The sequence below is a fragment of the Passer montanus genome, unplaced genomic scaffold (assembly GCF_014805655.1).
Source record: "Passer montanus isolate IOZ18808 unplaced genomic scaffold, ASM1480565v1 scaffold7, whole genome shotgun sequence".
Lineage (NCBI taxonomy): Eukaryota > Metazoa > Chordata > Aves > Passeriformes > Passeridae > Passer > Passer montanus.
The window spans coordinates 1,710,203-1,734,291 of record NW_024372147.1 but is presented as its reverse complement, the minus strand read 5'-3'; the positions used below and the strand labels follow the sequence as shown (position 1 = coordinate 1,734,291).

At 39.6% G+C, this 24,089-nt stretch overlaps 1 protein-coding gene across 2 annotated transcripts in view; it reads right to left on the bottom strand.

Moving 5' to 3' along the window:
- Nucleotides 1-959: 959 nt before the first annotated feature.
- Nucleotides 960-24,089, bottom strand: part of PTCH1 (patched 1) — a 68,294-nt gene continuing 45,164 nt past the window's right edge. The window contains exons 16-24 of one of the 2 annotated variants that reach the window (XM_039729739.1): nt 19,484-19,626; nt 17,345-17,528; nt 15,580-15,860; nt 13,916-14,053; nt 11,854-11,996; nt 8,803-8,902; nt 7,230-7,484; nt 5,642-6,173; nt 960-4,150 (exon numbers count right to left, since the gene is read on the bottom strand). In XM_039729739.1, the coding sequence (XP_039585673.1) occupies nt 5,643-6,173; nt 7,230-7,484; nt 8,803-8,902; nt 11,854-11,996; nt 13,916-14,053; nt 15,580-15,860; nt 17,345-17,528; nt 19,484-19,626 (1,775 nt within the window). In that variant the 3' untranslated portion in view covers nt 960-4,150; nt 5,642. The remainder of the gene's footprint in view (nt 4,151-5,641; nt 6,174-7,229; nt 7,485-8,802; nt 8,903-11,853; nt 11,997-13,915; nt 14,054-15,579; nt 15,861-17,344; nt 17,529-19,483; nt 19,627-24,089) is intronic. The other variant, XM_039729741.1, reaches the window with a different exon arrangement.

Here is a 24,089-nt window from a genome sequence, read left to right as displayed (position 1 = left end):
AGGGTGTGAGGGAGAGTATTTTGAGTAGTAAAAACATATGTGTTGAAGTTTTGCAGTTCAAGTCTTTTAACTCTGCTTTTCTCTTTTGTGGTTAAACTTCCAGAAAACATAAAATTGAAAATTGTATTTGTATTTACTCTGGCCATGGAAAGTAAAGGCTGAATTATAAATTATATCAAGACAGGTTTGGACTTTTCCTTATGAGAAGTTTAGAACTCTCATGTAAAAAAATCATCTAAGGGTTAAAGGATAAAGTAAAGGACTGCTGGCTCTGTGGCACTTTGAAGGATGCTTGGCAGAGTGTCTGCACAGGAGAAACCACACTGCAGTTTGTGATGCAAATGACTTCAGACAGATGTTGTTACTCTGCTCTCTGCTGTAGCTTCTCCTCCCTGCCTAGTGGGGCTTGTGCAGGGCACAGAGACCTGCATCCTGGCTGGCAAGCAGTAGCACACTTCCCAGAGTGAATTCTGTCAAGAGTCCCCCTTCTTTCGGAGGGCTGTAGTTTTGAGAACTCAGAACACATTTGTTTTTTCTTCCACAAAGTGGAAATACCAGACTGATTCTGTTATCCAATTTAGGGTGCAACCACAGAGATGGGAAAAAGACAAAGCATTTTCTCCCATGTCTCAGAAGATATAACCTTTATATAAAGTGCTTTAGTCAACAAATTGTTTCATTCAGAGTGAGAATGACATGCATAACCCAGTCCTAAACCTATCCCCCAACAGGCAAAGGTAATAAATAGAATCAACAGGCAAGCACCAGCATGCTACCCTTTAGACAGGGTAACAAATGGCTCCTGCTCCAAAATGGGCAAATCTGAATATCCCATACATCCCAAATACAGAGAGATCTCAGATTCATGCTCCAAATCAGAATGATTGCATGGTTGCACCTGCAGAGATAACCAGCAGTAAATAAAGAAGCATTCCATAAACAATCAAATCCATAACCAGTAAGTTATAATATTTTTTTATTTATGTTAGAATTTCTATCAGTGTTTGAACATTAATATTTAGAGAGTTTGTACAATTTCCATTCGAAGCTTAAAATGAGAACCACGCTAGATCACAAATGGTAACTAAAATACAGTTCAGAATTGTATGAATATTCACACTCTCTTTCTCTCTTAACACTGTAAAACACTTTTTTTTCTCCAGGGGGTTTACAAGGAAAAGTGTGCACTGTAATTGTATCTCAGCAGTGTTCCAAAACATAATGGTATCATCATTACATATAAACTCTTTAAAAATATACTTCTGTCAAAAGACTCGATGACTACTATGTACACTACAAAAATAAATTTTCATATAAATAAATTATATGGCATAATTTTATCTTTGTAACTGAAATGACACAAACCCATTCCTACCAAACAGGCAGACAATGAGACCCAGTTTGAATATTTTTTTTCCTTTTAACTCCTTACACTAAAAGCTACAACAAGTCCATAATGTAAATGTTATATACTCTTTCCTATTTAACATTAGTAAGCACTCTATACAAATAAAAATCCATTAAACAGTAAAAACATAACTGTAATAGTGTTTCCAATAGAAATAAAATCCCTGCATTTTGTTTGTTATAAACTGGCATGACAAATACTGTAAGAAAAACATTCTTATGATACAAAAATATAAATATCACACATGATTAAAAAAGTTAAGAAACGAAACCAAAACAAAATAAATGTTGCCAGCCACTGAGTTCTCCCCTTGCCAATGTGACTATCGAAGAAGAAGGTCTACATTGTGCACAAAGCAGCAGACAGCTCACCCACACACAAGCATGCAAGAAGACTCGGGCAGGAGCAGGTGGGAGACACTGCAGCTTGCCCTGGGCCCTTTCCCTCCAAGGAAGAGCAGGAAGCAAGGCAGCCTGTGGCACAGAGTGGTGCCAGCGGGAGCCCTGCCAATCTCTGGCACGTGAGCGCACAAGCTTGGTGGTAGAAGGTGGCTTCCAATTAGTATCATGAAGTTTTGTTGCAGAGTGTGTATGATCTGAGGTCACTATGCTGCTAGTGCTAAATTGAGGCCCCTCATCTTTTTGTCATCAAGAGTTTTCATGTTAGACAGTGAACTGGACCAGTAGGCAGTTGTGACATTAACCCTTGGTGTGCACTGAAACAGTAGCTTATGTATCACGGGAATGACACCAGGCTCTCGCCACCTGCTCTTCGAGCGTTCACATTGGAGATCTGTAAACAAGTGCCTCATATCAAAGTGTTTTCAAGTGAGCAAAAAAGGCATGGAAATTTGTGCATTCTAATTATCCCCATTTGTTTTGCTGGCAAGGTCTGTAGGCAAAGATAGACTCCCTGAAGCCACTGGAGAAAAACACTTTCCCATCAAAGAATTGGCCACTGCTGTTCAGGTATACATAAAGAAAAGCCCCACCACTGCTGTATTTAGAAACTGAATATTCGTTGTGTTTGGCTCTGAATACAAAAGTGAACATCTACCTGCTCTAAAAAAACAGCTTGGTGAAGGGCAGAAAAAAGATTAAAAAAAGAAGACAGAGATAATGAAAACTTGTGTTGCATTATTTTAAATTAAGGTTCTTTGTTCCTACGGTTTGTTTCCAACTAGAACACAGATTGCAGTGTTTTTCCAGACCCTTCACCTGCAACAATCCCCTTTTAGTTTAAAAACAATAGTACAAAAAGCTAAATTAGTTTCGCAAAGAGATCCCAGTTTAGCTGTTATAATTAAAAGTGCCAATGCAGCATGGGAAAACACAAACAATAAAGAAAAGAACTATCCAGGCTTTAAGTGTCATTACCATCCCGGCCCACCAGAAAGCCATTTATATTTAAAAGTGAATATACTTTTTTTTTTAATCCTTCCATTTGATTTTTATTACTTACTATTAATTCCTTCCTGCCATGAAAATAAGGTGACCAAAGATACTGCTTTCAATGCTGTAATGACTCAGCTAAGCTGTGGCTGACCATTAAACAATCCATTATCCAGCCACTCCAAATTAACAGTATCAAAGTAAGGCAGATGCTCATTGTATTTCTATAACCACCAGCACCCGTCAATACCCAGCACCTTTGGAAGTGAAAAAATAATGGTTATAGTGCTTGCACTTACCTGGCATATTTTGTGAGGGGAAAAAAACCTCAAAGCACTACATGGACTGTAACTAAGTCTCACAACATTCCTGGGAGGTAGGTAAGTGTAATTATAACCATTTTACAGGATGAAAAACTGAGGCATCGGGTAGTTAAGTGACTTGACTAAAGTCATGTGAAACAGGTCATTAAGGATTTGGGAACTGAAACATAATTCTAAACCTCAACTCCCTGTCTTCTCTAGTATTTTAGTTGGGCCTTTGATGATGGCAACAATCTATTGTTGTATATATTGGTAAACAACAACAGAGTTTTCACTAGTGCCTACTAACAGGGAAAGCCAGACTCACATCAGCATCAGTGGGTTTGTAAGCCCACCAAGTGTTAACATACAGTAAAAGAGAAACTAGAGTACACCAGGAACATGCACACAAAAGCACACATATTTCCAGGTGCACACTTGGATGCATACAGCAAAACAAAACCTGCACATAGCTAAGTCTATTTAAGCCTCCCAGATTAACTTGCTTTTCTTCATATTTGCTTATTTTAAAAATTACCACGCATAGCGTGTTTGAAAGTTAACAGTAACATTTCATACTACCACAGGGTTGTGATACACAAATTTAAAATATTTTAAACAGACATGTACCTTTTAAAAAATCCTATTACATAAGCAATATTTGCATAGAATTATACAAGTAAATTATAAAATATTTAAGCAGCAGCAACTTATGCTGAAATTCAGAACTAGATTAAGCTTAGTTGTGGCACAGACATCAATGTACAAAAAGTACAAAGAGCACACAATATTGTCCCCATTCTATTGCCCAAAGGCAAATTACTCCAGACTATACTACTTTACATCATTCTTTTGTATATTACATATGTGTACATCTTTTAAATACTTAAAAGAAATATTTAACAAAATAATACAATAGGTTACAGTAACAGTGAACTGTTGTCCTGATGCAGCATGTCCTTTTCTACAACTTCAAGCAGTTCTTCTCTTCAAGCAGTTCTGGAATATAGTTTTCCATCTTTGGCCTCTTCTTTGCTTCAGTTATTACCCTGTTACAAATAAGGAGAGAGAAAAAAGCAAACATTCACTAAATTTCAAGAAAAAATGAACAAATCAAATGAAGCCAACTAATTTCATTATTCTTGTGGTTAGAGTTAGCAGTCAGGAAATGCTAGCTCTACTTTCATCTCAGTCATTAATTTCCTGGTGAAGAAATACTGATGCAAATTAAAAAAATGTAGATGCTTTAATTTCTAAGTTTGCAGTTTTAGATAGCTGTGACAAATTCAGTCAAAACCAATGAACAGTCGAATGAGAAGTATGCTACATTGAATACTGAGCTTATTTAAGAATCTCACATTACCATACACTTCAGCTTGAAAAGACTGAGCCCAAGTATTACTTTATTCTGTGGATGCTATTATTTGTCATATTTCTAGACTGCAAGGCTAAAGGCATTCACATCTATTTACGCTTTGGGATGTATGGCGAGACGTTTTATAATTCAGAAAGTGGTTTCATTTTGAATTATCATAAAAATTTCCATCAAAACTTTGAGTGTGTGCATACACATGCATGCACATGTACATGCAAAATATTCTAGAATCAAAATAAAATTACTTGCTCTGCTCAGACTGTCACTGTCTGTCACTGAAAAGCTCAGACAAGCAAAGAGAAAAAAACAGTAATCCACAGATAAGTAACTACTCTAACACGTTATTTTTCCCCTGAAAGACAAGAGCATTGTAAAAATAGTGAGAAATGGTTTTTCATGTAAGAGCCCCAAGAAGTTGTCAATGTAAAAGTCCAATGGGCAGCTCTATCCTGTGCAAACCTGCAACTGCCACTGCAGCTGCCCCGGCAAGGCAGAGGTCAGCTCAGACACCTCCAGTGTTCGAGGTCACTGGGGAGGTCTCTGAAGGCCCCCCCAAAAGAGCAGGGGATACTCTGCTGAGCAGCACTGCACTAGACGTAGTAGGACTTCCCACTTCTCATTTGGCTCATCTTCCAGAGAGATTCAGTCCTTATTATGGACTTTAAATGGACTTTCTTTCATGAAGTATTTTATTCCAGACAACAACTCCTGAAGTAACTAACACAATTTTAAACTCTCCTAGGCAATGTCATTTTATATAATGTTTTAGAGCACGCCTGATTCAGGGATCAGATGACAGGACTTATGCAATGGTAAATGCAGTCACACAGCTCTGAAACTGTTATACAACATCTCTGCTTTATTTTCCTTATCTGGTAAACTGGGATTGTATGACGTACTTATCCATTTTGCAAGGCTCTTTGAAGCAGTTAATACCTGAATGCACTGTGACTTCCCACTGTTGCAGTGCACTATCTTAGCCAACCTCATGTCTAGTGCAAAATGTACTATATTCACAGTTAGCAGATTTAAAGTGATCAGTGTGACCTGTAAGTAGTGCTATCTATGAAAAGTTACCTCTGAGAAAGTTTATTTTTCCTATTTCTTTTGATCACACCATTGCCTGACACAGGCCAAAGCTTGCAGTTACATGGCATGGACCTACCTTATTGTGAGCTGTTGCCAGGTATCCTTTCCTCACATTCAACATCTTGCAGTTCTATAACTTCCACTTTAGAATTTCTTCTTTCACACCGCACATTGAAAGGCACGTGGGGGTCCTCAAATGGCGCATGGCCGGCTTCGTGGTGTCCCTCGTAGGATGGAAAGCTCGCTCCCCGAGAGCTGTGGCTGTGCAGGGCAGGGTGGACAGCGACAGTGACTGAGGCTGAGGCAGTCACAGTAGTGATGGGCTGGCAGTAAGCTGCTCCTGCTGCACCTGCAGCCCCAAATGCCGGGCTCCTCACGCTGTGGGAGCGAGCCTTGTGGCCCAAGCGATCCCTGCTGCTGCTGGGTGCCGGCTGCCCTTCAGTAGAAATTTCAAAAGCGTCCCTGCGAGGGCGGTAAGGAGGTGGTCGCGGCCCTTCCCTCGCTTCCCTTTTGGGCTGTCTGCCCTGATGCCACGGCTGCTGCACACTGGGCTCTGGATTTGGCTGCAGCCGAGGGCTTGGCTGATGCCTTGCTTCTGGCTGAACCACCTGAGAAAGACACACACGGTTACGCCTCTGACAAAGCAAAGCAAGCAAATACTACACTTGCTTATATTTTATGCTGGGAATAATAATAATAATAATGCTCTGACTCTACAAAGGGAATGTTGTGGAACCTGGTAATTGATTTTTCCATGGTTTTTGTCTGAATATTGAAATCTGGAAAGCAAATTCAGAAAAACACAGGATGACAGCTGAAAACATTATTGTAAGCTTCCTACATGCTGGTCCATCTTTTCAAAGGGATGGGTGACAAGCACTTGGTCTTAACTCAACAAGCAGAATTGCAGGCATTTGGAAAAGGCCATTCCATGCAGGGAACATACACAGGATGTTAGTAGAGTAGTTTGTATAGACTGTAGGAATCTGTTTTCTGATTTCCATAAAGAGCGTGAAGCACAGCAGCTACATCAGTCAATAAACCGTGACCAACTTCAAATGTGGCTGTGCTTGTACCTATTTCTAGGCCTCTGCTGAACAAAACCAGATCCGCATTGCAGCTCAGCATGCAACATCAGCAGGGGTAGGAGACAGAGCTTTTTCACTTTCCTTTGAAATCGCAATCATGCCAACCCAGTAGCAAGATGCAACAAGGCCCAAGATTTGGTACAACACTTAAACTGCTTTCTTCTGGCTCTAATCTTTCTCCCCAAAATGTGCTGCCACAGAGAGGTATATGATAGCAATCCACAAGGAGCTGTGTGAAAGAGGTTGGAACTTCTAATCTCTCTTCCTCCTGTCTCTGAAAAGTCATCAAACAGACTGAGAGCTCTCTCTTGTGGCTGGTGCCAATAGGATGTAACAGCAATTACCCGTGCCAAAGGCCCTGCTTTTGTACCACCACTTTACCCCCAGCTCAGTTCTAAAGGAGAGAATGAGGAAAACCTTCACTCCTTACAAACAGATTTTGGCACAAAGTCACAAAGCACAATCAGTCAGAAAGACTTTTCCATGAAAATAAACAGATTTTTAAAAAGAAACGAAACAAAACACACCAAAAAACTTCTTCTTGCCCTCCTGCTAATACATATGAAAGCTACTTACAGTAGACCTTGCAAAGAGAGGATTCTCCGTTGCTTCCACTATTACTTGATGGACTGGTGCCCCAGGACCTTGTGTGGCCTCGTACTGATGCAGCTCTTCACTGATGCCAGACACTGTGGTTTGAGAGCTGTACTCAGAATCAGAGGAATCTGAAGCATTATTTGTATGGCCAGGTGGCAGTGCAAACCTCACAGTACCAGGGGGTGGCTCAGGAGATGGTGTGGGCAATCTGTCCTGTCCATTAGCTGGAGAAACCTGATGACAGCAACACTTTCAGTTACATTCAGCTAGCTTTACCCTTTTAATCACTAGTGCTTGAGACAAACAATGTTCTGCCAAATACACCCTGCCATGCCACAACATGCTTAGCAACAGTTTTCTGATGAACACAGAAACTGAACTGAAAAAAATAATGGAAGTATAAAAGACATGACCTCCATCTGCAGATACATATGTAAACAAGACTACACAGATTCTTCTGAATATCATTGTATCAGGAAAAGCATACATGTGTGTATGTGCATGCACTTGCAAATATAAAACTGCTGGGCTCCCCTCTCCCTTCAGCAAGCACTAGCAGTGATTTCATAAAAGCACCTCAATGGGTTGGGACAGTGTTACTACGAGTCTGTTTGCAAAGAGAGATGGATACACACATCACAGCAATATATGCAGTAATAACACACACATTCACATTGTCTGAGTAAGAGACACGTCATGCATACTGTTAGGAATTAGGAGAGTGCACATTGTTGTCAAAACTGTTTTACTATTATTAAAAGAACCCAAACACTTCTGAAATATACCAGTGCTGAATACTTGTGTTTTATTTTTGTGCCTACACACATATGACATGTGAAACACAGCACACTGCTTCTATTGACATGTGATAGAGATAACCCCACCATAACACAATAATTATATGAACTACAGAGCAGGCAATAAATGACCGACAACCAAATACAAATTTGGTATCTGTGAATCCTGGAGTCCAGACTTGGACTTTGTACTGTAAAGTCTTCTAAGTGATGACATATCTAAGTGAAGCTTTCCCCACATCAAAAATGCTGCTTGAGGCAGGAGAATGCCGCAGGGAGAGGTGACTGGGCTGTGGGGACCTTCTGGCAGGCCAATCATGGTTATCAAGGTGTGGTCTGTCGACCACCACTGTGTGTGCTGGTCCACACAGGCCTTCCTGGTGGTCTGCTCAGTTAAACACTTCCAGGAATACAACAGAGCCAGTGAGGTAAGGAAGTAGCAAATATGTGTACAAAACAAACTATCTTTTGTAAAATATTGAGGGAAATGTTACAAACTTGTTTGCATATCACATTATATCAGGTTTGCTTATTGTGACCTCCAAAACAAGACTTATTTTAAAAAAAACAGCTTTAAAAAAGAGTAGTATCAACTACGTAACAAACAGCACTTGTAATAAAAACTTATAAAGAAGCCTGAGAGCAAGGAACTTAATCCAAGAAAATTTTAAAAATACTTTCTAAAATTGGGGGGTGATTGAGGACAGCAGCACAGACATAGTATTATTTTTCTGTTCACCATTAATTTTACTGACCTCAGGGTATGGTCCAAAGAATGAGAGAAGAACAGGAAGCAGCACCAATCCATTGAGAACTCCCAGAATGGTTAGGATTGCCAAAACAGCAAAGAAATACCTAAAGTACAGTTTAAATGGTTTGTGAGAGAGAATAGCCACTGTTAGAAACAAGGGATTACAAATTACTCCTACATATGTTAAAAATAATACAGATACTAAATTAACTCTAACATATTACTAACATCAAAGGAAACAATTATATCACTTTCCATATAAGATATAGGAGTTTTTTACCTTTTGAATTAGAGAAGCTACATTCCACAAAGTGTTAGTTGAGAAAGGAAAGAAAAAATTTGTTAATTTCTCAGAATCTGGAAGCATGTAATGTTATTTATGAATGTGTTACACAAACACAAAAATATGGAATGCACAGGGAATGGCTGAATGGATTGAAAGCACAAATACAATGAAAAGGGGCCCCCATTAGTGAAAACCCAGCAGAAGCAAACAAATGAAGTGAAGGGTGTAGAATTTAAACAATTTAGTGTAGAAGGAAAAGAAGCCCTCTTCTCCCAGCAGCTAATCCACTGTGAAATGCTTCTGCAACTTACAGCAGAATGTCTAATTAAATCTACAGTATATCAGGTAAGGGTTTTCCTTGCCGTTCATTAATCAAACTTAACGCCTAGATTTCTGTGAGTTCCAGTTTTACCACATAGCTTGAATTGCAACTCTTTTACAACACAGGAACCCGCTTTCTGCAAAGAAAATGCCCATTCTATAGTAAGCTTCAGCATTGTACTGAGTAAGAGTGCTCCACAATGGCAGAGCTGCATTGCAGGCTAATCTTTTGTTGAACAATTTAGCATCTCTGAATACTCTTGTTTTGCGTCAGCCAATTCAAACATAAAGGCTGAAATACTATGGAAGAAGAGAAAAGTGCACAAGTAGTTGTCCTTTCCCACCACTGAGGGCTAAGGTCTGGGATCCTTCATGAATACCAAGGTAAACCTGTCAGTAAAAGGAAAGTCTTGCTAGTTGGTATTCGGCACAGCTGGGGCTCAGACTAAACTTAAGGCTGCGTTGTAACTAATGATTTCAAGGACTCAGTCTTGGTAAATTCCTGGAGGAGAAGGCAAAGGAGAAGAACAGAGGGCAAGTTTGCTACTAATGGGTCTGCTGATTACATTGTCTAGCTGGCAACAAACTTTACTGCCTCCCTGTTTCCACATCGGATCAAATATATCAGACTCCTGTAAAACTATAAATATCCCGCTATTGTAAACATTTGGGAATTTCTGATCTGCATTAACAAAAATCAGCAAGCCAATCTACTCTACTAACATAAACCACCAGAACTTTAAACTGGGACACAGATCAACAACAGACATTAAAAACATTTGCATCTCATCCATCTAACGTTAGAATAAACAGGAGGATTATAGCTTTGACCAGTTGGTGTATACAGTGTCTGTTAATTTACTTAATCTTCCACATTGCTGGACTAATCTGTCGCTTTCCGGAAGTTTAGGATCTTCTTCGCCCACTCTAACAATGCTCATGCTCCCCATAGTTTATTTTATTATATTTTTTAAACACAGCAAACTGAAGTGAGATTGTGCTATAAAAACAGAAACTGATGGCCAAAAAAAGTAAAATAACGTAAGTTGAAAAGTTGAAAGGCTCATTTTATAAACTGAGTGCACATCCAATCCAAATTTGGTGTGAAGGGCTGCTACAATCTTCCATTTGCTATGACACAAAAATGTGTGCCAAAGTCTCATCTGTTAAGTAGGAAAGTAGCACACCAAAAATATACCCCTGTAAATTTAGGTTAAAACTATCAGTAACCTTTGCATCAAAATATTCCAACCCTTACAAAATCAGGTCCTAAAAGAATAATTCTATTTCTTCAATACCAATTCAATAAAGTTAAAAAATAGTGATTTTGGGGGAAAAAATTTGTTTCAGGACATGGAATGCCTATACAGTAATAACCTTCATGCAGGTTTCATGAGATCTAACTACAAACTGCCTGCTTTCTTCAAATCTCTTTCATACATAAACAAAAAGCCTGATGAGATTTAGCAGTCATTCTCTCAGTTCCTGCCCCTGACATTTGTTGTTCTTGTTGTCAAATGGATGTCAGTTAAGTCTAGTCATCTATCCAGCTTATGTCTACCTAAGTAGTTAAGCCATCTTTCAGAGCATTTTTATTTGGCCCAGTTCTACCTCAGTTCCATTTTAGGGCTTGGATTATTTTTTTGTGTATGTGCACTATAGTTTACCACAAAGAGCCTGTGTTACTTCTAAGATTAGCCATTTTGCAGAGCTCCACAGGTTGTTTGGAATAGAAGAGGATCTGTTTCATTGCACTTCTCAAATTTCCCTCAAGAAAAGACTTGCTTTCCTCTATACTTGACAAACACACATTCTTAATTATATTCACAAGAAACAGCCTGCTTGTAGTTCTAAACAGAAGGGCCTTTAGGCTTTGCTGTACAAAATTTTAGTATGAAGTTCTGTGTTCGTATTTATGGTTCCCCAGCTCCCAAACAGCGCCTTCTCCCCCCGACATCCCCCCACCCCTTTTCCTCATTATGTAAAACCTACATAAGGATAGAAGGGGAGGGCCCTGAGAGAGTCACTTGCAGCACAGTTGAATGTTTGTAGGTTCACATGTCTTTTGCATACAAATTCTTGTGCATACAAGAAGTCTGGAGGACCTCAAGGCTAAAGGTCAGCTGCAGCTAATACTGGACAATACAAGATGCTTTGAACTAATTCAAACCCAGAATCAGCAAACTTTCTAAAGAGCAGCATTTTTGTGTTCCTTCATGCTAAGTTTCAGATTTTCCTGGAACAGATTTTAATGTCAGCAATGGAAACACTACCATGTCTAGCATGTAACAAGGAGTTAATAAAACAGAGGGAAAGCAGGACCATGACATAAGCATACTTGACACATCATGCATAGTAATAAAATGACAGATTCACCAAAGTGAATAAAAATTTAAAGCACACCTATTTTTATTTTTGAAAGAAAGTCAAAACACAAAAATGCTTTACCTGACAATAAAATCAAACTCTGATCCTGCAAGCATTAACACCCCAAGCAGAGTGGACACGGCCCCATCCAGCACTGGTGCAAACATGTGTTCCAATGCAAGAACAGCCCTATGGTTCCTGTCTCCTATGGCAGTTAAAAACGCCTGTAAAACAAAAAAATCCATTTCCTTAGGCAGATGTATACAACCTTCCAAACAGTCTCTCTCCTAGTATACACAGATTTCCATCAGCTAATTACTCTAAACTACAGTTTATCAAAGTTACCTCTGTAGCTGCCTAACCCTTGAGAGAAGGTTTGATCCTGCAGATATACCACATAGCAGCTGCTGAAGGCACATAACCAGAGTAAGCACTAATAACAGAATCAGACCATAATAATTCTGGAAGCAATGCCTACTTGCAACAGTAGCCTTTTGTCTCTGGATTTGCCTATTTCCACCTGAAAAGAATCCACATCCTGCTGAAAGCACTTCAGGTGTGAAAATTGCCTGGCTATTCCTCTCATTCTTGTGGGTCCATGTCTTCTGTGACTTTTTTTAACATTTTCATTTCACTCAGAAATGTTTTTGAAACTTTTAGGACTTCAAAGGTGGCAGGTCTATACATACAAAATTATCCTAGGAATAGTGCTGAACATGGTAGTGCCTGAGCAACAATATCACTAGTGAACTGTCTTCACCCCTACAACTCTGTATGCATAAGCTTTATCAAGAACACGCAAATGCTGGTGTTATAAATTTGTCTATTCTGTGTATGACTTAATAGTTTAAGAAAAAAAGAACCTGACTGATCTTATTGTGATTTGTAAGGGCTCTCTTTAGTTAATTCCCTACTCGCTTTTCAGACGTGCTGAAGCAGCTATCTTCCTCACAGTCCTGGAATTTAAGTCTCTCTTCTCTGCAACTAGAAAAAAACAAGATCACAATTCACAAGCAATAGCAAAAAACTGACCCACTACTGGATTGTGAACCACTCTCAAACTCAGTTAAATTCGGCATTAAAAGTTCCAGCACTAACTTTTTGGTTTATACAACACTGATTTGACTATTTATATGTTCCAAAGCTTTTATCTCCAGGGTCAATGTGAGAAAACCACTATTTTCAGTTTGCTTGGCATTTTACCTTCAGGCACAGGTGATCAGTAAAGTCCTCTAAATTAAGTTTGTTTCTTCCCATCTAGAAACAACTGTTTTGTCCTCTTTTTTTTTGTTCCATTTTTTCTGTTTTAAGTCCTCAATACTAAAAAGCTGTCATTTCTTTCTTCCTAATCTACACTAACACTTCCCAAATGATTCCGAGTCCTAGCAAATTCATTTACCTCCAAAAGTCTATCTGTATCAGCAGGGGAAAAAAAGATGTCATCACTTGAGGGATCCAATTGCTCCTCTTTAACCTTATCCTATTTCCACTTTGGTTTTTCTCAAAATGATTATTTTCATTTAGGGTGACTTTATGTGCGCTAACTCTGTACATCATCTAAACCACTAGAAAAACAGTAGAAAAATAGTTTCCCACAGACTGCATGTCTGTGCCCACTATTATTAGCCAATGGCTTCTGAAAAGAAGGTGCAAATTTTACAAACAGAACTAATTCAAACATGTTCACATTCAAGAAGTCCAAAAATACCAAATGACAAGATCTGATTTTGAAAAACTCATCTGAAGAATTCTCTTTTGCAAGACAGAGAATCTACATGCAAGAGGCAACAAAAAGCTGTGTAAGGGTGATGCAGCAACACTGAGGCTTCAGACAAGGATCATGAGAGTCTGGAGTGAAGCTAGGTGATTTAAGATCTCTCTTTTCTCTATATAATTGCATTAATCAAACAAACAGGTATCACAGTTAATTCTTTCTTGTCTTCTGGGAGACTGACTCAATAGTCAGGAACCACCTCATCAAGATCAACTCCGTTCCATTGAGACAAACAGAAAGGTACACAAAACTGTGACCATTTTCCTTCTGAGAATCATGTCACTGACAAGAAACTGTAAGGATTTGTGATTTGAACACTGCCACCATTTTATTTTAAGACTTTTTAAAATGCTTCTTGATTTTACATACCAAAGCGACATGAACAGTGAATTCCACACCAATGCCAACAGAAGCAATCAGGATAACCACAGGCACTGCACTCAGCTTTATTCCAATCAGACCCATCATGCCAAACAGCTCCACAGTCATCAGCGCCAGCACCACCACCTAGATGATTTCAAACATCTGTTAGTATTTTCTTACACTCCAGACAACGAGGAGACATTTCCAAACAACATGGTTACCATAGGACATATTCCTCAAAGCCACCGTATATTCCCAAAGACAAGCTGCTCTTACTTGTTTCATTATTCTGAATGGCAACGAATGCTGCTACATGCCAGTCTAAATTACACCTTAAGAACCAATTAACACATGAAGCACCAGCTTTGTACTGGTTACAATCCATCAGTGAACTGAAAAACCATTTATTCCTCCTTATCATGGACACTCACAAAAAGTACATTTGTCTTTTTCACCCATCTTTCAGACAATGCTTCCAGAAAAAGCATCTTTCAACTACCTGTATTTGAATTCTTTTGTAGACCTGCAAATATAAGTGAGTATGTCTAAAGCACAGAAGAAACTGAATGCCATAATCAGTTGGTGAGTCTCAGGTTACAGAGGGACTCTCAGCTTTTAAGGTATTTGGAGGGGATTGACATGGACAAAGTGAACAGTTAAATATAAGAGGAAGCTTTTATTTTTCTTTCATCTACCTTGTAAAAAAAAAAAAACTGAGGAAAAGTGAGGGAAGGAAATCTGGAGAATGAACTTTAAAAGTAGCTAAAACCAAGCAGGGGAAAAAAAAGAAAAATAGACACACTTATAAAAGCAATGGTGGACTCGGAAAATAAACTCCTTTACCAAAGGAGAAAAAGTATGCACTACAATAAATGATTTTATAAGCTAATGAATCAAGAATAATAACATAAATTGCTTGATAAGGTGCTATGAAAAATATTCTAGACTAAACATTTACCTTTTAACATACCTGTCATATAAATGTACATTAAAAAACCTAGTAACTGTTTTATGCTTTTCTACTTCTGGCTTTTTATAAACCATACAATAGTTTATGGAATTTAAACATTAGGGACATCATCATTCAATTTAACTTGAATGTTTACTGAGAGGCTTTTGGTGCCTTGCAGAAAGCATGGAGGAGTATTCTCTGCAGTTTATGATTTTATGCTCTTTCTCCTCGCTCAGTTACAGGCTTTCCACAGTTTGTACCCTACAACATAAGTGCTGCAGTTTTTTCCGGAAATACTGCATTCAGAAATGGCTGGGAAAATTTACAGACAAGTTAGTCTTAAGCAACTGCCTTGAAAAATAATTATGTGTGACAAAAGAAGAGAAGGAATACAGAATTTGAAATTGTTTTAATAAAGCTCTTAATTTTCCTCTGTGTCTTTATTTCTTATGTTAGTGTATATTTGAGCATGGGTAAAAGTTTATGTACCTTTCTAAGAAACCTTTAAACCTGCAAAAAAGGTGGCCAGAAGATTAAGGCTATTAAGGTTTGTACCTTCAGCATGAACCCTACCCCCTCAAGTTGAATAAATATATAATGAATGATGCAATATACATACTCCACCAGAGGCCCAGACATAAACAAAACCTTCCCGACTACAGCAAGAGCTATGCTGAAAGGAATTTGACTTCAACAAAGACCCTTATAATAAACTTACAATGATCCCAGCTGTCCAGGGGTTTAGGAGGAAGAGGGCACACACCAGAAACGTGCAAGCTAAAACCACACTAATGGATAAGAGGAGCCAGTGACGAAGTCCAATGTACTGCTCCCAGAAGAGAAATGGGTAACCATTAGGGTAGCTGGAGATCCCCAAGCTGCTGTAGTTATTACAGATAGCTCTCACTTTCTCGATAGCCTCCACAAAGTCAGAAGTTTCACGCAATCCATTGAGGTAGAAAGGAAACTGAGCATATTCTATCGGCTCGGCTGCTGGAACTAGGAAAATGACAGCAGTGTTAAAATGCACTTATGGGAAGAAGATGATATACAGAGACCAGGGTTAGCAAAACATTTTATTCTTCACAGCAAAATGCATAAAAGGTGGCAAATTTGAATTTACTTGTTTGGAATTAATTATAGTTTTAAAACTCTCCAATAAAGAGAAACTGGAAACAGTACCTGAGATTACTCTATTTTATCATGCAGTGTGACTGGACAAACACAGTCTCCACCAAGTTCAGTTATGTATAACTTAACCGTTATCTTTCAATCCATGTATTTAATCCTGATCAATGTTATAGTGCTTTTTACTGAATACCTAGTCAAAAATCCCTAACTGCAACATAAGAGTAGACAATCACACAATTAAAAAATTTTATCTAAATGCTCCTCTTTTATGCAGTTTCTTCAAAATCAAAGGTCCTTCCCTGAGATTAACTGAGATTCACTGACACAAAACTAGAAAAAAATTAGGCTTGAGTAGGTTGGTTGTTTTTTAAAGATTTCCATCAAATATTTGGAAATTCAGATGCAGAAATCCACATTCAGATGGAAAATAGTGGAGGAAAAATCCCCATAATATAGAAATAATGGCTTACCAAGGAAATACATAACATTTTATCTCTTAAAAATTTGACAAACCAATACTCTCCATACTTCTTTTTGAGCGTAATGCGAGGTCTCCTCTATGACTAGAAAAGAAAAGGCTTCTTCAGCAAGCTTTTGGTTACTGCCATTGTGTGTTCTAACCCTGCAGCTTCATTCAGTTGACTTGCTTAACATGATTTGCCCTATTATAATCTCAACTATAAATTTTCATTAAGACAAACTTGGCCGACTGCCACAAAGCTCTAGGGTTTGGATACACTGAAGCATGGTTATCCAACCACATTTCCAAGAGCACCAGTTGTCCCCTATATGCCCTCTCCCCTTCCCTACTGGTGTCCAACTAGCAATCCTCAACTGAAAGCTGAATCAAAGCCAGCTTTTGGTATTGGTGCCAGGAAAACAGTGAATGGTGTGAAGTGGGATTTCTCCCCCAATCCCTCTAGCTCTTGTATGATATCAGTGTAGTAGCTTAGTGTATGAATTACCTTGGTAAAAATTTCTTAGATATTAAGAATTGAGAACAACCATGATAGAATTTCAGTAAAGAAATTTCAGAATAACTTAAGAAGGAATTTCATTAAATGCCCAGGTTTCTCACACAGACAGAACTATCAGGTAACACTTTAAAAAGCAATGCTTACTATAATTTTTTAGAGCTTTAAACTGTTCTATAACTCATTATTCAATATGATAAAACCCTGCAATGGTGTCACAGTCTCAGCAGTGCTTCAATCTCCTATGACTACAGCATAACACAATGTCTTCTGCTTATCCTTCTGAGCCCCGTGCAGCATCAGGGGTTACTGGTGCTGGAAGGAAGGAGTGGGGGCACTCATGTAAAGTGTTTCATCTTAACATCCTACAGAACTTACTCCTCAGCCGTGTTTCTGGCATGTAGTCTGCTTTGTCATGGACCCACTCTGGGCGGTGCGGGCGGATGTTGGCTTGCGAGGCAGCATACGCCACAGGGTCATTGCTAACCCAGGCTGTCAGGTAGATGTAGAAAGCATTTGGGTTAATGATTCCATCCGCATCCACCAGACGCTGTTTAGTCAACTGCAAAATGGGAAAAAATTAGAAGGCTTTCAGAGTAAGTTTTGCTTTCAGCGCTCTTGCCATAATGCTTACAACAAATGGCCTGGAGACGCAACACACGTATAGAAGGGTAAAAGCAAATGAAAAGGACATGAATCTTCACTGGAAAGGACTTATCAGTAAACTATTGCTGAACAACAAAAGCAAAATCTAAGAAAATGCAGTGACAGTGGTTATTTATAAATTAGTACTCATATAATATTTGCAATAACCAGTAAATCAACAGATGGTTCCAGAATACATTGAACCAATTAAATCCAAATTCTGAAAGACTGCAGCCAAGAATGAAAAACAACTAAGTTGGAGAAACATATTTAAAGACACGGAAAGAAAACCTGGCAAGAGTCCCTATACATGTCTGTGTGCAGTTAACCTCTGTTGTTAACACTGAAGGAAATGCCACCCAGTAAATGGAGGAGAGCTATAAAAATAAAACAACATCTGTATAAATTTTGCTAACACTTGCCTCCTATGACCTACGTATTCAGAAAATGCCCAGCGTCAAAAAAGCAGACGACTGCCCCGTGTTACTTGGGTCACTGTGGGCAAATGCATCTGTGGGGTAAACAGTAGTGGTATATTTCCAGGGTTCTGTTAGCCAAATCCTGCACAGCCAGAGCTCTTACAGAGGACTCCATGGGTGAAAAGTATTACTGGGGCTTTTTGTTTTGTTTATTTAAAATTCTGGCTGAGCTCCAGTTCCAGGTCTTTTTAATGAAATGAAAAACAACAGTGACAGCAGTTTAAAAAAAAAAAAAAGTTGGATTCCAAGGATCTGGATTCAATTAGTCCACAGGATATGCAACAACTGTATGTCTTCAAGCTGTCTCTGGAACTGCACAGTACAGCGCTCAACCCCTGTGGGTGCACCACACTTTTCTCCCTCCCAGGCACAGGAAATTATATCAGCAGCTGCAGTCCAATTGCATTTGTTCCACAGCGTACCTGGTACACTCTGCTAAACAAAATCTCACTGAAGGTTTTCTCTTCGACTCCCTTTCTTTGCCTAATTCATTGCTGAAGCTTCATTCAGACCTGACAGCATGTTGCATGTTGCTATACAGCAGTGTGTTTCACACACTACAGTAACTTTGAACAATGTACTCTGTAAATCTGTCACCTTTAATGCCAGGAAGAAAAAAGAAAGACAGTAAGCAGAACTGCCAAGAAGCTCATTAAAAACACTATTTTTCTGCCTGAAAGCACAGTGAGTTGATGATGACTCTCAGAGAAGAGAAGGTATGTTATTGAAGAATTTCTTCTTCAGCATTTGAAATCTAATTTTAGTGTAAGGAGTCATTCCTAATGTATTTCCACTTACAAATGGCTACAGCAAATGCAGTCATATGCTGTGGTAACCTCAGGCATATTTTATTTAGTCAGCTTTAACAACTGCCATTTGTAGTTCTACAGCACTTCAGATGTATTTAGTGATGGTGGTACAAGAATATGATACTGCATGTAATCATTTCAGTCTCCTTCCACTATAATTCATCAGTATATTTTTTTAAATGTTCTCCTTTGAACAAATCAGTAGGAACAAAACATATAATTGCAAACGTCCAGCATAGGACTAAACTCCATACACCTATGGATGCAGAGATGTATTTTTCACAACAATTTCCATGGAAACTGAGCATGTCTGGCATGGGAGCACAAAATACACACCACCCAGTAACAATCTAGGACTGGTATTTGCCATGTTGATTTGAAGATTTTGCAACATAGACTATTATGGTGCATCTGAGGAGTGGCTTCAGCAACATCAGCGAGGCCATACAAGAAAGGCAAAATTCAGACATTGAGCTCCTTGAGCGGGAAAAAGGAAACTACAACCTCTGTAGACTTTGCACCTTCCCCTGCTCCAGATGACTCGTGTATTGTTGTGTAACCCAGCATGGACTCCAATACACTACCTGGCTGATGTCAATGGGTTTTGCTTGGTTGCCTGTTTGTACCAAGAGTTTGTAAGCCAAAACAGCATCATCAGAACCATTTTTATAGCTGTTGTAAGTGATCTTCCCAGTTTCCCAGTCACTGTCAAATGCATCCTGAAGTCCTGAGGAGTTAAGAGAGACAAGGGAGAGACAAAATAAGCAGGTGAATAATCACTATTATAAACAAGTTTCAGAAGGAGAAAGAGTAATGATGCTTTTTCATAGCTGAATCAGGATGAAAATTATTGACCGGGTTCCTCCTAAATTTGGGGCTCCACACTGACAGTGTGTGGGAAGTGTCAGTTGCATGTCCAATATTTTCCCCAAAGAAAGGCAGGGGAAGCAAGAAAATGCAAGGGAGATGCCCTAGGAGTTCCTAGGTTGTGCAGACCAGCAAAGTTGAGCTAGCAAGCTGCAGATGCCTTGTGAATTGGCAAAAATGGCTTCCCCTCAAGGGAAATTAAAGGTCTTCCCCACTTGGAGAAGTGTATGGGAAACAGTTAATCTTGCTTAGAACAGAAAAGGGCTGACCTCAGCCTTCATCCAGCTTCACCATCTTGCCACCAGAGGAGGCATAAGTCTATTATGTAGTAGGGAAATGTTCTCCTTACTAGCCTCTGCCTTACCAAAACCCTGGCTGAGTGCACAGAGCCACAGAGAAGGACACACACCGCTCTCATTACTGTTTTGAGCTACTGCAGAGCACTGGGGCAATAGCTTCTACACTATAACCAGAAATTCCACTACGAGCGGGGAGAAAAACACTCAAACTTTCAACTTCAAACAGCAACTCAGCTGCTCCTCAAGCACAGCGTGAGTGAACACGATTTTGTCAATTTGTTCCATCTGTTCAACTTGTGCAGCTAATACAAGTCATGGGATCTGCTGCCAGCACATGTAAAGATCACAGCCAACACCTATTCACTCTCAACTGTTATTTTCCTCCTTGCCACCCTTCAAGAGGGAGGGAACACCTCACAGCAGAAATTTGGATCAGATTTAGTACAGGAAGCCACAGCCCAGTTCAAGGAGGCTCTGTGCATGCAGATGACAAACCGCATGTCCAGGGAAGGGAAGAAAAAGGCCGGGGGAGTGGTGGTGGAGGAAATCATCGACCCACCTCACAGCTGGGCCGAGGAGCCATAATGAAAACCATCGCTGCAGGCTGGATAGGTTAGCTACAGCTGTACTGAGATAAGAGCACTGGAAGAGAAAATGCACCCAGCTGACACTGTCTCGGGGCAGCGTACCCATTCCCATTGACAAACTCATCCTCTCCTCCTTGGAAAACTGCCATGCTGTCTCACTAAACCATGTCAAATCATGTGAAGCCAACAGGTTGAGAACCAAATTATGAAAGAAGACTGCCAGATCTCTGCATGCAGTCCTCTAGCACTGCTCCAGGAGGAGGACAATTTGCAGTCAGGTTTTCTGACATCACCAAAGGACTTTAAGGTTTCTTTTGAAAAAAGCACTGCTTGCTAGCACTGCAGAGGCGGGGAAACACTGGTATGAGTACGCAAAAATACCAATCCATCCCTTCTGTGCCAAGTCCAGCTCCACATCAGTTTCTCACAAAGTGGCCAGGTGAGAGTATTTGGGCTATCATATCAGTGACAAGAAACACAATGACTTTGGAAAGTGAAGAGGATGCTGTCAAAAAAGCACATGGAAAAGAAGGAGATTACCTAAGAACAGTGTAACTTCCAGTAGAAGCGTCTCCCTTCCACAGAAGGAGCACACAAACTGCTATGATAGACAGCACATCAGGGCAGAGCTTTCACATAAACATCCCACTCCTGTCAGGGGGCTCCACAGACACAATAATAAACAAATCCATTGGCATGTGACATACCATGAGGTTGCAAAAAAGGGCATGTACTTGGAAACATTACTGCAGTGGGTGAAAACTCAGCTCTCTTACATCTCTACCACATTCCCCTGCTCCCCTGTTCTCACAAGTTAGGTCATCCTTCAAACCCTGCTCCCTTTTACACTTTTATTCTTCTAGCTTAAACATTTTGTTTCAGGTCATTTTATAATTCACCTTGCTGAAACTGAAAGTCTACAGAAAGAGTATTAAGAAAACACTGGCAGTTGTACTTAATTTCTGAAGAATTTCAAACTTGCAAGAAGTAAAATTTGCCATTACACTTCAAAATTTGTAGTAGATTTTGCTGCTTTCAAAGCAAACATGTTTATAATAATTATTTTAATAGACACTTGATCTATCGTAAGTGGGATAAATTATATGTTCCTGAGCAGAAAGAGGAAAGTGTCTTGCTGACATCTTTCTGCAGAAAAGTTACAAAAATTAAAGGAATTTTTAAAACTTTGTACAATGGATTTTTTACATAAGCAGTCACTTTCACTTAGTGCTTCAGAAGAAAGTGACAATATCAAAAATTATGTTGGAGTGGGGATGAGGAAGGAATTCATACTAGCTCATGTGAGCAGCTGCCACCTTGAAACACCAGATAAGATTTCCCTTTGCAAAAACAAGCCTAATTAGAAGCTGTCAGGGAATCCAAGCTACCTCATTTACATTTGGTCACTAACAAAAGCAGTGTTAACATTTACAGCTTAAATGAATGATTAGTGTAAACTTTTCTTCTGTTGCATTTTCAGTAACAGAAAATATGGTAACAATAACAGTATTAGAAAGCAAAATAAAAGGGATCTCTGAAAAGAGAAGTGCATGAGACTGAAAGGCACACTCCACTGCTTTTAGATGAGGAAGAATGCACAGCTAAACCAAGGATGCTTTCTTGGTAAAAAATGGTTGTTGACATGTTGTTGCATCCTTCATTCTGCTGGACAAATGTGTGTGTGTCAGAAGGCCATCTTGAGCCATTAACCTCTGGCACTGGATTCACAGTCAAGTCGGCAAGAATTAGCCATGCAGGTCAAATGTTCCTGCTTCGATTATCCAGTCCTTCCAGCACATAAAACCATGCCAGCAGAATTGCTCTGCCTCACAGAGGATTCTCATCTGCACCTTGTTTGTAAATTCTATCTTCATCTTCCCTTCCCTTGACTCTTTCAGCATCAGCCACAGTTGGTAACAATCAGGTGTTACTCTGCCTGTTAGTATGCACCTTTAAATAATTCCCCAACTATGACAAGCATAACATCAATTCCCTGTACCACTTGAAAATATAATCTCTTTCTATTGATACATCTCAACATCCTCCTTTAGAACCCCGTGAATGCAGAATCACACTCTGTGCCAAGAGCCCTGCAACTTTACAAAGCAGCAGGGTTGTATTAATTGTGACCTCCTCAGAAAAGGTGGGGAGGAGAGGTAAGGATAAGACCTAAATGCTAATTAATAATCATACTGATTAATTCCAAAGCTGTGTGTGATCAAAAGGCCAATCCACAGCCTGTCACAGGACTGCCATGTCACATGGACAACAGCAAGTCACTACAGCTTCCTGGAGTCACCCTGACTATATTGCTGCAACATTTTAGCTCCACACAGCCTGTCAGTATGCCCCAGGTACCAGGACCGTACACTGTTCCTCTAGTGGAAGAAAAGCAGAGGACAAATAAGAATAGGCTGGCTAATGTGGACTGGAGGGGAAAAGTAACTATGTGCTGAGCTAAGTACAGAGTATGAACACCGCTATGAGAAGAGCATGGGTGCACAGAACACACACGAGCACGGGCATACCGTGTGAGGGGACATGCACGCCCTTGGCCACAGAAACAGTCCTTAGCGCAAGAGGGACACAAAGGACTGCAAAGAGGACAGGGAGGCACCCAAAGTGAAAGGGGTTTGGGAAAGTATGTGCTGTGCCTGACAGAAGGGCACTGGGAATGGGAGCACTCCTGGGAGTAACAGCAAGTGGGCCAGCCTCCAGCATTTCACTTTGAGCAGCCTGCAAGGGAGCAGATCCAAGGGCACCTCCTCCTGACTTTATCGTTGGCAGACTGTGCTGAGGTTGAGCACTATTAAAGCTTCCTGAACACAATCTCAGATTTCCATCTCCCTCGTGGGGGAGGGGGAAAAAGAGAAAGGGGGGACACCAGACACACTTTTTCCTACTGTTTTGGAACAGCAGCAAAAAATAACCACAAAAGAAACAAAGTAAACAGCAGAGGTTTAAGGGACTTTGGAAAAGCATGTAGAAGTACGATTGCTTAGAATTCTAACAAGTACAGTAAGGTTCCAATCCAGCAAACATCTAGCTATGTTGAATTTTCTTCCTGCCAGTAATGCCATCCCTTACAGCTCAATATGCTTATGTGAGCAAAATATTTTAAATAAAGCTTCCAGTAAGTAGACTGCAATGAATGGATCCAATGTATTTAAAAACCATTAAAAACCCCCAAAGCTAATAGCTGAAATACTGCTTTGCATTATTTAGGAATGCATTAAACACATGGGAAACCTCATTTTGTGTAGATTTGTCACTTACATGCATCTACTTTCCTAATATTGTTCAACATATTTTCAGAAGGAATAAAATACATCAGATACTGACAGTTACTTATATGTTCTCTAAGAATCACAGGCTGCAGTGGTCATCTGTATACAATTAAGTTTAAAATTGACAGTCTCATCAGGTCAGCACAATTT